Source organism: Panthera leo, chromosome B3 (genome assembly GCF_018350215.1).
Source record: "Panthera leo isolate Ple1 chromosome B3, P.leo_Ple1_pat1.1, whole genome shotgun sequence".
Classification (NCBI taxonomy): Eukaryota; Metazoa; Chordata; class Mammalia; order Carnivora; family Felidae; genus Panthera; species Panthera leo.
Window position 1 is genome coordinate 146,804,673 of NC_056684.1, and position 13,779 is coordinate 146,818,451.

At 43.6% G+C, this 13,779-nt stretch overlaps 1 protein-coding gene and 2 gene segments (V, D, J or C); all 3 read right to left on the reverse strand.

Annotated features, from left to right (window-relative positions):
* Positions 1-274: 274 nt before the first annotated feature.
* Positions 275-917, reverse strand: LOC122223228. The segment is given in 2 exon segments: positions 275-764; positions 850-917. Coding segments are annotated over 2 exon segments (360 nt in total).
* Positions 918-5,941: 5,024 nt separating this feature from the next.
* Positions 5,942-7,053, reverse strand: LOC122223227 (disintegrin and metalloproteinase domain-containing protein 21-like). Its single transcript, XM_042944506.1, has one exon. The coding sequence runs from the start codon at positions 6,798-6,800 to the stop codon at positions 6,027-6,029; it is 774 nt and encodes a 257-aa protein (XP_042800440.1). The 5' UTR covers positions 6,801-7,053; the 3' UTR covers positions 5,942-6,026.
* On the reverse strand, positions 6,893-9,801 carry LOC122222699. The segment is given in 3 exon segments: positions 6,893-6,909; positions 9,241-9,654; positions 9,756-9,801. Coding segments are annotated over 3 exon segments (477 nt in total).
* Between the last annotated feature and the right edge of the window lie 3,978 nt (positions 9,802-13,779).

Below are 13,779 nucleotides of genomic sequence, written 5' to 3' on the forward strand. Positions count from 1 at the left end.
GTGTTTGACTGGGACAAGAGCAGGGTGAGGATAACCAGGAGCTATGGGATCCTGTGGTCCTAGATGCAAAGTGAGCGCACCTGGGACTCCTGTAAATGTTCAGTTGATGTGCATCAGGATACGTGTAAACCATTGATATTTAGTACAAGGGTAAGCAATTGTAAGAGACTCTATCTCTTGTTCATGTAAGTATAGTGTTCCTGGTAAAACAAACTTTGTAAACCAGACCCGAGTAGGTAAGCACAGAATCATGTGTCCAGAGAGGCTTCCTGGGGGAAACTGCTGTATGGAGAGGAAGCCCCAGGCCATGGCACAAAACCTTCCAACAACCCCTACCTGCACCTGCTCCTGGGAACACAAACAGAATGGTGCATAGTGTGCACCCCCTGGAGGTCCTGATCTTCTTCTACAGGGCGGTTTGTGTCTGGGCTCACAGTGACAACCCCTCACTGTGTCCTTGCACAGTAATACATGGCCGTGTCTGCAGACCTCAGACTGCTTAGCTCCATGTAGGCTGTGTTTGTGGATGTGTCTGCCGTCAGAGTGAGTCTGCCCTGGAACTTCTGTGCATAGCTTGTAGAATCATCTTCAGGGTCAATGCTTCCCATCCACTCAAGCCCTTGTGCAGGAGCCTGTCGCACCCAGTGAATATAGTAATCAGTGAAGCTGTATCCAGATACTTTGCAGAAGATCTTCACTGATGCCCCAGGCTTCCTCACTTCAGCCCCAGACTGCACCAGCAAAACCTGGGAGTGCACACCTGTAGAGAGGGGACAAGAGTGGATGAAATCAATGTTGACTGGTCCTGGTCCTCTCCTGTGTCCAGGGACTTGGCTGACCCTTAGCTGTCGCCACTGCCACCAGGTAGAGGATTCTCCAGCTCCAGTCCATTGTGAGGGGATGTGTCTCAGGGTCTCCGGTAGAGGATGGCATTGTACGGTGATGCTCTCAGGGCACAGACACACCCATACTTAACCTAGTGCTCTGAGGACTATTTGCATAGCCATGAGACAGAGTATTTCATACACAGGACCAGAACCATCTGGAGACGGTCCCAGAGACCGTGTACATTGGGACTCAGAGAGCACCAGTCTAATCCTTGTTTGAGGACATGGGTCCTTGGCCAGGTTCCTGAACTGTGTGCAGACTGAGCTCCTGCCACTGAGTGATAAGACCTTACAGGAAATTCTCCCCATTGTGGACCAGTATTGAATGAGGCAGAGACCACCTGAACCTGTTGTTGGCTCTGATATCTGAACGTCTTATTCCTGGAGAAGCGTGTCTCCGAACTGCTGCACAAAATGGGGTAATAAATGCGTCCTGGCTTCCATCTCTTAGATGAAGATATCTAAAAGCCCTGGAGTAGCAGCGTCAAGTGTCTTCTCACTGCCTGAGTTCATTAAATGCTCTGATGGAACAGGATATTTAAACACCCTTTAGCATCCCTCATCCTACTCATATTTTAGATTGCTTTCTGGAAAAGGAAACACTGGCTTCCGACAGGAAAGCCTTCCTCACCCCTTGTGCACCTACTCACCTGGGGGGGCAGCCTGGTGCTGGGTAGTACTGAAAGCTCCCTGCAGTCTAGGCCCGGCCCTGCAGGGAGGTTCCTGTCAAGACTCACAGGACATTTATTCCAGTGTCTCTACTCCAGCATTACATGGTGGAGGGGAGCAGAATATGCCACCCCAAATATGCCGCTGGAATGAAACATGCTTGAGAAACAGTCAGTGCAGAGACGCACTGACCATCCTTTGTTCCCTAAACAGAATATAAATCTCCTATGTGAAATACACCCTTTTTGTACCAGGAGGGGAGAAATGTCCTTAGCACCAGAAAAAGGAATTCAGGCCCCAGAATGCTGTGCAGAGAAACCTTAGTTCTTCACTACTGTAGTAACACTAAGCACATTGAAGCTCTCACTTTTTCCCCATTGAGGATGATATTAGTGTTGGGTCATTCATATATGGCTTTTATGATCTCGAGGTATGCTCCTTCTATCCCTACTTTCTTGAGGGTTTTTATCAAGAAAGGATGCCGTATTTTGTCGAATGCTTTCTCTGCATCTATGGAGAGGATCATGTGGTTCTTGTCCTTTCTTTTATTGATGTGATGAATCACGTTAATTGCTTTGCAGATATTGAACCAGCCCTGCATCCCAGGTATAAATCCCACTTGGTCGTGGTGAATAATTTTTTTAATGTATTGTAGGATCTGGTAGGCTAATATCTTGTTGAGGATTTTTGCATCCATGTTCATCAAGGAAATTGGTCTATAGTTCTTTTTAGTGTGGTCTCTGTATGCTTTTGGAATCAAGGTAATTCTGGCTTCAGAAAGAGTCTGGAAGTTTTCCTTCCGTTTCTATATTTTGGAACAGCTTCAAGAGAAGAGGTGTTAACTCTTCCTTAAATGTTTGGTAGAATCCCCTGGAAAGCCATCTGGCCCTGGTGTCTTGTTTTTGACAGATTTTTGTTTACTAATACTATTTCCTTACTGGTTATGGGTCTGTTCAAATTTTTATATTTCTTCCTGTTTCCGTTTGGTAGTGTATATGTTTCTAGGAATTTGCCCATTTCTTCCAGATTGCCCATTTTATTGGCATATAATTGCTCATAATATTCTCTTACTATTGTTTTTATTTCTGTTGTGTTGGTTGTGATCTTTCCTCTGTCATTCTTGATTTTACTTATTTGCATCCTTTCCTTTTTCTTTTGGATCAAACTGGCTAGTGGTTTATCAATTTTGTTCATTTTTCAAAGAACCTGCTTCCGGTTTTATTGATTTGGTCTACTGTTTTTTTGGTTTCGATAGCATTAATTTCTTTTGTAATCTTTATTATTTCCTGTCTTCTGCTGGTTTTGGGTTCTATTTGCTGTTCTTTTTCCAGCTCCTTAAGGTGTAAGGTTAGGTTGTGTATCTGAGATCTTTCTTCCTTCTTTAGGAAGGCCTGGAATGCTATATACTTTCATCTTATGACCACCTTTGCTGCGTCCCACAGGTTTTGGGTTGTGGTGTTATCATTTTAATTGACTTCCATATATTTTTTAACTTCCTCTTAACTGCTTGGTTAGCCCATTCATTCTTTAGTAGGATGTTCTTTAGTCTCCAAGTATTTTTTACTTTTCGAAATTTCTTCTTGTGGTTGATTTTGAGTTTCACAGCATTGTGTTCTGTAAATATGCACAGTATGATCTCAATCTTTTTGTACTTACTTAGGGCTGATTTGTGTCCCAGTATATGGTCTATTCTGGAGAACGTTCCATGTGCGCTGGAGAAGAATGCATATTCTGCTGCTTTAGGATGAAATATTCTGAATATATCTGTTAAGTCCATCTGGTCCAGTGTGTCATTCAAAGCCATTCTTTCCTTGTCAATTTTTTGTTGAGATGATCTGTCCATTGCTGTGAGTGGGGTGTTGAAGTCTCCTAATATTATGGTATTACTATCGGTGAGTTTCTTTATGTTTGTGATTAATTGATTTATATATTTGTGTGCTCTCCCATTTGGCACATAAATGTTTACAACTATTGGGTCTTCTTCATCTATAGACCCCTTGATCATGATATAATGCCCTTCTGCATCTCTTGATACAGTATTTTTAAGTCTAGATTGTCTGATATAAGTATGGCTACTCGGGCTTTCTTTTGTTGACCATTAGCATGATAGATGGTTCTCCATCCCCTTATGTTCAATCTGAAGGTGTCTTCAGGTCTAAAGTGGGTCTCTTGTGAACAGCATATAGATGGATCTTGTTTTCTTATCCATTCCGTTACCCTATGTCTTTTGATTGGGGCATTGAGTCCACTGAGGTTTAGAGTGAGTACTGAAAGATGTGAGTTTATTGCCATGATGATGCTTGTAGATCTGGAGTTTCTGATGGTGTGCTCTGGTCGTTTCTAATCTTTCTTGCTTTTGATATATATATATATATTTTTTTTTTTTTTTCATCTTTTGTCCCCTCAGAGAGTCCCCCTTAAAATTTTTTGCAGGGCTGGTTTAGTGGTCAAAAACTCTTTTAATTTTTGTTTGTCTGGGAAACTTTTATCTCACCTTATATTTTGAATGACAGCCTTCCTGGATAAAGAATTCTTGTCTGCATACTTTCTGATTCAGCACACTGAATAGACTCCGCCACTCCTTTCCGGCCTGCTGAGATTCTGTGGATAGGTGTGCTGCAAACCTGATCTGTCTTCCCTTGTATGTTAGGGACTTTTTTTTCCTTTCTGCTTTCATGATTCTCTCCTTGCCTGAGTATTTTGTGCATTTGACTATGATATGCCTTGTTGCTGGCCAGTTTTTGTTGAATCTAATGGGGGTCCTCTGTGCTTCCTGGATTTTGATGTCTGTGTCTTTGCCCAGGTTAGGAAAGTTTTCCGCTATGATTGGCTCACATAACCCTTCTACCCCTATTTCTCTTTCTTCCTCTTCTGGGACTCCTATGATTCTGATGTTCCTTTTTAATGAGTCACTGGTTTCTCTAATTCTTAAATCATGCCCTTTTGCCTTAATCTCCCTCTTTTTTTTCTGCTTCATTATTTCCTATTAGTTTCTCCTCTGTATCGCTGATTCTCTGTTCTGCCTCATCCATCCTTACCACAGCTGCATCCATCCGTGATTGCAGTTCAGGTATAGCATTTTTCATTTCATTCTGGCTATTTTTTTTCTTACTTCTCTTAACTCTTCAGGAAGGGATTCTAATCTATTTTTGACTCCATATAGTGTTCTTATTATCGTGATTCTAAATTCTGGTTCAGACATCTTGCTTGTACCTGTGTTGGTTAAATTCCTGGCTGTCGTTTCTTCGTGGTCTTTCTTTTGGGGTGAATTCCTTTGTTTTGTCATTTTGAAGAGAGAAAAGGAATTAATGAAGTAGAAATATTGAGATAAAACAAATAAAATTACAAAAATATTAAAATTAAAAATTAAACACACACACACACACACACACACACACAAATCTAATAGTTAATGCTTGATCCTAGTTGTGTTTTGTTTCGGTGTTGAAAGTGGTTTGACAGATTAGGGAAAAAAAAGGGGGCAAAGTAAATCACTTGAGAATTTGAAAAAATGAATACACTGATGTAGAGTAAAATGGGTAGATGGGAGTAAAATAGAATTTGAAAATAATATAGACAAAAGTAAAGTATATAGTAGAAAAAATTAAATAAAAATATTTTTAATAAAAATTATGAATTTTTTGTTGTGTATTTAAGAAAAAAGTAAAGAAATGAAAAAGAGAATAAAGATAAAGAAAAGAAAAAAAAGAAATAATTTGATAATTTGAAAAAGTGAATATACTGTAGTAGACTAAAGTAAAATGATGGAAATAAAAGGGAATTTGAAAAAATTTACATAAAACTAAAAAAACATACTAATGACAATTAAATATGATTATTTTGTAAATATGAAATTTATTGTCAAATAGGTTTCTATACAACACCCAATGATCATCCCAACAGGCGCCCTCCTCAATACCCATCACCCACCCTCCCCACCCTCCCACCCCCATCAACCCTCAGTTTATTCAGTTATTAAGAGTCTGTTATGGTTTGACTCCCTCCCTATAACTTTTTTTTTCCCCCTTCCCATGGTCTTCTGTCAAGTTTCTCAGGATCCAAATAAGAGTGAAAACATACGGTATCTGTCTTTCTCCATATGACTAATTTCACTCAGCACAACACTCTCCAGATCCATCCATGTTGCTACAAAAGGCCACATTTCATTCTTTCTCAATGTCAGGTAGTATTCCATTTTGAATAGATACCACAATTCCTTTATCCAATCATTAGTTGATGGACATTTAGACTCTTTCCATAATTTGGCTATTGTTCAAAGTGGTGCTATAAACATTGGGGTACAAGTACCCCTATGTATCAGCACTCCTGTATCCTTTGGGTAAATTCCTAGCAGTGCTATTGCTGGGTCATAGGGTAGACCTATTTTCAATTTTTTAGGAACATCCACACTAGTTTCCAGAAAGGATGCACCAGTTTGCATTCCCACCAACAGTGCAAGAGGGCCTTACATCAAATATAGTGCCTTACATCAATCCCTTGAAGCATTGAGTCAGTCAAACTAACAAGCCTTATGAGGAATCGGGCACATTTTGACACGTTGTTGAACACACTATACATTGTTTTGGAACCGAGAACAAGTCCTTTCAAAATCCCACGATGGGATGAATACAACTTACTAGAGATCCTGGGGGCTGCACTGATATTTGCTTGAGAGAACAGGGGGTTCCTAACCTCCTTATATCCCAGGTTATAAGTAGGTCCCGTTGCATTGGTGTCTGCCACTATCTGAGAAACAACGTGTTCAAACCGTTGGGAATGGCTGAGGGGTCTGATTTCATAGGCAAGGTCATCCAACTTCATGATACCTTCAAGGCCCCCATAGCACGTGTCCATGGTGACCATGGAAAGAGGAATCTCCTCCAGGTAGCCGAGGTAGTAACAGTCTGGAGGGATGAAGGGGTAGTCCATCTGCAAGGCTCCCTGATCATCCTGAGTCATCATCAGCAACTGTCTGGACCAAAAGAGTTTCTTGTGCCTCATGTGGATAACATGGCTCTTGCCCCCAAAATGCAGGCTATAGGACAGCCAGCCAGGCATCTGAACGCCCTTGCCGTGGTGCAACTCCTTCTTGGGAATTACCACCTCAGAAGAGATGTAGCGCCATGAGGGACGACCTTGAGAACCTTGGACAGGAGCCAGCAATGCCCAGAGCGCAAACAGCAAGAGGGGTGCCCTCAGGGTGACCTGGTCCTCTGCCAGCCTCATGCCCCTGCTCAGGGACATCTGCCAGTGAGAATGGATAAATGGAGGATCCTCAGCAAAACCAGGTCTAGACCATCAGACAGAACAGAGGGCTGTACCAGGTGGCCAGCACCCTACACCTCGGGGCCACCTGTGGGGTTAGGTAACAGTCACAGGGTGTGGCATTGGGTGACCCTGCTCATCAGTTCACCTGGGGTGGATGTGGGAGAGTCAGGTGGGCCATGGTCAACAGTGCTCACATGGACATGGGTAGGGACTTGGACCCAGAAACACGGCTCTATACAACACATTCCATCTTTTCTCCTTCTACTTGGATACGGGATATGCAATTATAACACACTGAACTTCTCTACCAATTCCATGTCCTGTGGTACTGCTGGGTCACTTTCTCTGGATGACTGCTTTTCCTCATTATGGAGACCAATGCTTCCTACTTCCATGGGATATGGAGGTAGACTGTCAACTTTACCTTTGTACGTATTGAAAAACATCGCTTTGTAATGTTACATGTCTTATTCTGGTTGGCTATTAGTTTGCAGGCCATTTGATCCTTTTGGTTTTTGGTTTGAAGCTTCCTCTGTGTTTACTGAGGAAACATTTCCCAGTATTCTGTGTCATTATTGGTGAAGTACAAAGTTGTATTTTAGTATTTTCTTATGCCATCTGGTTAGAACAGAAAGTACTGCTGAACATGTGTGAGCCCCAGGGGATTTCCCCTCTAATCCCTTATTGTGGTTCTTTCCTGGCCTCTGGCAGTCCTCTCCCATGCCTGTGAGTTTCTCTCCTCAGGTGGAGATAGATTCAGGGGAGTTGAGGTTACCTTGGCAGCTTGCACTATGGAGGACGCACATGATTGAAAATGGTATCCACCATGGAACTCCCTTGTTTAAGTACTGTCTAGCCCTTTAAAATCCTCTGGGTTGGGCAGAAACCCTCAGAGTTGGCTTTTGGAGAAGAGTCTGCCTTAGCTCCGGGTGGCTGGTCTCCTAAATAAAGCTCAACTTCTTTTCCCACCAAAACTAAAACTTTGAACATTGACCTTTCCAGAAATACTCAGCTGAATTTGGGATTTGATAACAATAAAATGGAGAGTGGAATGGCAGTTGTCAGGGGCTGGCAGGATGGGGCAATGAGGAGTAGATCTCAAGGGCTATGATTTTCTGTTATGCAAGATGATTAAGTTCTAGAGGGGTCTCCACAACATTACCCCTGTCATTAACAGTACTGTACTGTATGGTTCAAATTTTGTGAAGAGTGTTGGTCTCATGTTCAGTGAGATCCTAACACAAAACATAAGTGGAAGACACGAATTTTACTTCTCACATGACAGTATGCTGAACTGCATGGACACACTCTCTACTGATAATGTGAAAATAATTTAAAAGCATTTACATAGTTTGAATACTAACCCTGAGGATATGTCATTTACAAATATCTTCTTCCATTCCATAGGTTGCCTTTTAGTTTTGTTGATTGTTTCCCTCACTGTGCAGAAGTGTGCTATTTTGAGGTAGTCCCAATAGTTCATATATGTATGTATTTAATTTTCTTGTTTTATTTTTAATTTAAATTCAAGTCTTCAGTCTTTGAGCTCCACGTTTACAGGAAGTTGACTTGTCATGATTAACTTTATGGGTTATCTGGACTGAGTCATGGGTGCCCAGATTCACCACTGTTTCTGTGGATGTCTGTGATGTGTTTCCAGAAGAGACTGGCATTTCCTCCCATGGTTTCTGTCTGGGCATCACCCATTCCATTAAGGTTGTGAATAGAATCTGATGCAGAGGGAGGAAGAATTCCCTCATTTTTACTTCCCATGTGCTTGTTTGAACTGGAACAGTGGTCCCCTCTGGCCCTTTTTATGAGAGTTATATCATCAGATCTCTACGTTCTGAGACTAGACCCTAGTTCAGAATCAGACCTATTACACCACTGGTTTTCCTGGGTCTCCAGCTTGTGACAGTAGATCATGGGACTTCCGAACCTCTTTAGTCATGGAAACCAATGTGCTTTGGGTTCTGTTCCTCAGGAGAATCCAGACTAATACATGGAGATGATTTATCTCTTCTTTAGAGGAATTGAATAAAGTTGTAGCTCATTTAACGTCCTGAGTAGCAAGTGCCAGGAGGGAGTGTCACGTTGTTTGATTGGACAAGGGCTGGGTGAGGATAATGGGGAGCTGTGGGATCCTGTGGTCTTGGCTGCACAGGGAGTGCATGTGGGACACCTCTAATGGTTCAGCTGTTGTGCCTCAGGAAATCTGTAATTCACTCATGTTGAGGGACAGGAGTAAGCAATGGAAACATCTGTGACTTTTGTGCATGTTAGTGCAGTTTTCCTATGACAACAGGTATCTAATTCAGAGAGTTAATAGGTAAGCACAGAATCCCGTGTCCAGAGAGGCTCCCTGGGGAAACTGCTGTGTGGACAGGAAGCCCCAGACCCTGACAGGAAACCTGCCTGTAACCTCCATCTGCACCTGCTCCTGGCAACACAAAGCAGAATTGTGCATAGTGTGCGCCCCCTGGTGGTGCTGATCCCCTCCTGCAGGGAGGTTTGTGTGTGGGCTCCCAGCGAGGTCCCCTCACCCAGTCTCTTGCACAGTAATATGTGGCCATGTCTTCGGCCCTCAGGTTCATCTGCAGATACAGCGTATTCTTGGCGTTGTGTCTGGAGATGGTGAATCGGCCCTTCACCGAGTCTGCATAGCTTGTGCTCCTTCCGTCATATCTAATATATGCGACCCACTGCAGCCCCTTTCCTGGAGCCTGGCGGACCCAGTTCATGTCGTAGCCACTGAAGGTGAATCCAGAGGCCACACAGGTGAGTCTCAGGGACCCCCCAGACTCCACCAGCTGCACGTTACACTGGACACCTGCAGACACAAGACATCTTGGTCAGGAAACTGTCACACATCCACTGGTTCTCACTCATACCCACTCACATACTCAGTGTCTCTCATTCACCATGAATTACCTTTTAAAAAAGCAACAAGGAAAACCAAGCCAAGCACATACTCCATGGTGAGGTGTCTGTGTTCTGTCCTGATCACAGAATGGGAACACCTGGGATGCCTGGAGCTGGGGCTCCTCTCCCAGCTGCACGGTCGGGATGGGCTGGTTTTATCAGCACAGAGAAGGCCCTATTTGCATGTCCTCTTACATATATATCACACTGCAGACTTAGATTTGCTTCTTTAAAAGTGAATGGCAGGTTTAGGGATTCACTTCTAATCATCAGAGATGATGCAGAGATGCACTAATCATCAGAGAATTCCACCCCCGATCCACTGAGATATCACCTCACAACTGATAGCAAGGCTATTATAAAATAAGGCAAACACAACCAGAACATCTCAAGTGTTGCTGAGGATGTGGAGAACAGGCAATCCTAGAATTCACTTGATGGGAGTGCAACATAGTGTAGCTACTATGGAAAAGTGCGGTGAAATAACCCACTAAACTGAGTTCCTAATCTGCTCCCATACAGTTGACTTCATGTCCAGCTGAGTGTGAGGAAGGTCTGGGCCTCATGTTCTGTGGAGAGGCAGGTGCAGAGACAGGTGGATCCAGTGGATGATTCCTTAACTACTTAAGTAGAATGGACCCCTGGCTGACCGTTTTGTAAGACTTGACTCAGTGTGCCTCCCCACTGGTTGTCTCTGGCTTCCTGAACTGGATGGAGAAAAAAAGCAGTGAAGAGTAGAAACTACTCTTTTCTCTCACAGGAACGTGTATATACTGAGAATCCTTGAGAGAAAGTCGTGGAGTTGATGAAGATGCTGTGGGGTTTCGACAACCACAAGGGTCTTTACTCATGGTCTCTCTTCATGGGCATCAAAGGAAAACCTTAAGGAAAATAAAAGGAGAGAGGAGCTGCTCAAGTATATTAAATTTAGATCACTTGAATGAGTCAGTCTCCTCTGTTTGAAAATCACTTACATCTATTTTAAATGGTGGCCCGTGTACTTGTGAGGCACAGGTCTGTATATGAATTGATTTATCCCCGAGCTTGGTCTCTGTCAAGGTCGACACTACTATATGACTGTTCACTCTAAATGTTAGAAGACATCTGTGTTTGTAAATGGTTTAGGAAACAGTGTGTACTGTTTACTGGTCAGGATGAAGTTTGCAGGGCCTGATGAGAAAGATGCTTCACAGGAAACCTGACCCTGAAACACTGGTTCTGGATATGAATTCTGAGATCTTGGGTGCCCCCTGGAGACCTGTGAACCTCCAGGTTCCCTACGTGGCTCCTGGTGTCCTGTGTGTTCCTGATGACCTGAGTGCCCCCAGGTGAACTGAGTGGCAGCTAGTGACCTCAATGCCCTATGGAGACCTGAGCATCCCCCTGGAGGTCTGAGTGCTCCATGCAGAACTGAGCGACCCTGGTGTCCTCAGCTTCCCCTGGTAACCTGAGCACCCCAGGAGATCTCAGTTACCCCTGTTGTCCTGAATGCCCCCTCGTGACTTTTAGGTAACCTCAGGGCAAATCTCAATTTTTGGGCCGATGTTCAGCTCTCAGAAGTCCTTTGTGGTGTTTGAGCCAGCTCTGTGGCTAGGCCTATCCTGTCCTGTTCACCCTTAGAGGCGGTTCTGATTGTGTGGCTGTTAATCCTGGGGGAACCTCCAAGGGGGTGGCCAGCACCTGCTTCATCCCTCTTCCTCTTGCCTAACAAACTGCCTAACTCTTGGACATATGGCTCTTGTGGTCTGGACCCTAGTATGTGATATAGAATATATGATAGTATGTGAACCATCCACTGCATCCACTCTGCTGGGGTCGGTGGATCCAATTCCACCAGAAATTACTGGTTGAGATGGAGAACCCCAAGATGCTGCTAGTGAGGTGCAGAGTGTGCAAGGCACTCACCAGTTGGGCACAACCCCTGCAGCTGCACCTGGGACAGGACCCCTGGGGACAAGGAGACTCAGCCTGGGCCAGTCACCAGCAGTCACAACCATTCCCATCATCCCACATCTGACATCTGAAACCCTCACCTTTGGGACCTCTCACCAGGCACAAGGAAGGCCCTGCAGTCTCTTCTGTTTCTCGAATACAGTTCTGCCTTCCTTAGGGACTTCAGCACTGTCTGAGGAGAGAGCGGTGTGGGCTCCCACACCCTGAGATTGAAGTTTACTCTAGATCTTGAGAAGTTTGCCTGTGTGGGAGGGAGCATGTCCTGATAAGTGGGCAAAAATTGAGTCAGGCTCCCCTTGTCCTTCCAGGTCCACCTGTGGGCATCTCTTTGTGGATCCGCAGGCTTGTTGGTCCTCGGTCAAGACAACACTTGGTCTATGAATTGTGTTGGAGGCAGGTCAAGTGATCGCCTCACCTTTCTGATCAGATAGTGAACAAATGAGTGGACCACAATTCACTATACTCTATCTGTCCGAAAGATATTTGAAGGGATCCATACTTTCTCCAGAAAACTTTCCAAATCAAGTCTTTAAATACATTCAATTTTAACAGTCATTCCACACATAACTTCATAGGAAAAATCTATATTGATGTCCAGTCTGGTGTAAATATAACAAGCAAAGGACACTTGTTCCCAGGATCATATTTCTTTTAGTTTCCACACTGATGTATTAACCTCACCTGACAACTACCTGCAGAGCTTGAGCACACCTGGAGACTTCTGATCTTGATGGTTCTCTGCTGAGGGGGTTTGCTTCCTCAGTCATCTGCAAAGTTTGGAAGCAGTGCCGACATCTTTAAGTGCACAGACACCAAGACATGGACACCTTTCTGTCACCTGCAGATATGATTCCCATGCATGGCTGTTGTCTCCATCTCCTGAGAAATCCCCATCCAACACAAGGGGCTGTTAACTCAGGGAGGAGGCACAGATGTCACAGAAAAGTGGGGGACTCTTCACTGATATGGACAGAGACCATCAGTATCTGAGGTAAGAAGTTAATGGCACTAAAACAACCACATTAATGAAAATGGATTGGCTGACCTGGACATCATTGGAATCTAAAAATCCGGAGCCTAAAGAAATTGTAGAAAATGTGTTCATAGTCCTGAAGGCATGTGCCAAGAGGATAAATGCTGAGTTAGCTGAATAGACCTCAAATAGAGATCAGAATGCTAGATAGTAAATAGATAAGAGGATAGGTGATGGATGATAGAGGGTAGATAGATGATAGATAGATAGATAATTTTATGTTATATTAAAGTCATTATAGAGGATTCACATCATTATGAATGTATTAAAATGAAATTATCCACTATTGGCAATATTTTTTAAAAGACCATAATTTCATACGGAAAAGAATATTTGACACCAACTTGAGATATACAAAAGAAATAATTATGACTTCAATTTTTTCTGAATACAGCTTCCACATGGGGTAGCACATGCCTGCTTGTAGATTCCTCCTCCCTCTGGGGCTTTGGCTTCCATTCCCATTTGTTCCCAGGGTCTCCCTTCCCAGGATGTCCTGAGCTCTGGGATGTGCAGGGACAAGAGCTCTGTCCCGGATCTGGACCATCGTCCCTCTGGCCTAACATTTACAGCTCCTTCCAGGCCCTTGCTCAACCACCAGGCTTCTGCCCACCAGGCTCCATCCCTGCATCCACCACCTGCCAGCCTCCTTCTGGACTCTTCCATTCATTTCCTGTGGATTTAACAACAGTTTATTAGGTTGGCAGGTCTCCTAATAATAATTCGCATTGAGGAAAGAACTGTATAGGTAAAACGTGACAGACTCTCTCCACAATAGCCTTGAGTTCATTCCCATGATGTTATTATTTTGCACCCCATCTCAGCCCCTTGACCCCACAGTCTTGCCTTAGAAACTGTCACTTTCATGAACGGAACTAAATCTGTCCCCCCTACACAACTGGTCCATCCTATCTATCTACTCTATATGGTCATCAGACAACCACCAAGCTGAGAAGGAACACAATACAGAGTGTGAAGACATAAGTATTTATAGAAATAATTTTATAAAATTTTATCTAATAATCAAAGTAATGAGATATTAACAGA

What these genes read in the sequence shown, in the direction of transcription:
- LOC122223227 (XM_042944506.1), bottom strand. Translation starts at nt 6,800, where the DNA reads ATGTCCCTGAGCAGGGGCATGAGGCTGGCAGAGGACCAGGTCACCCTG.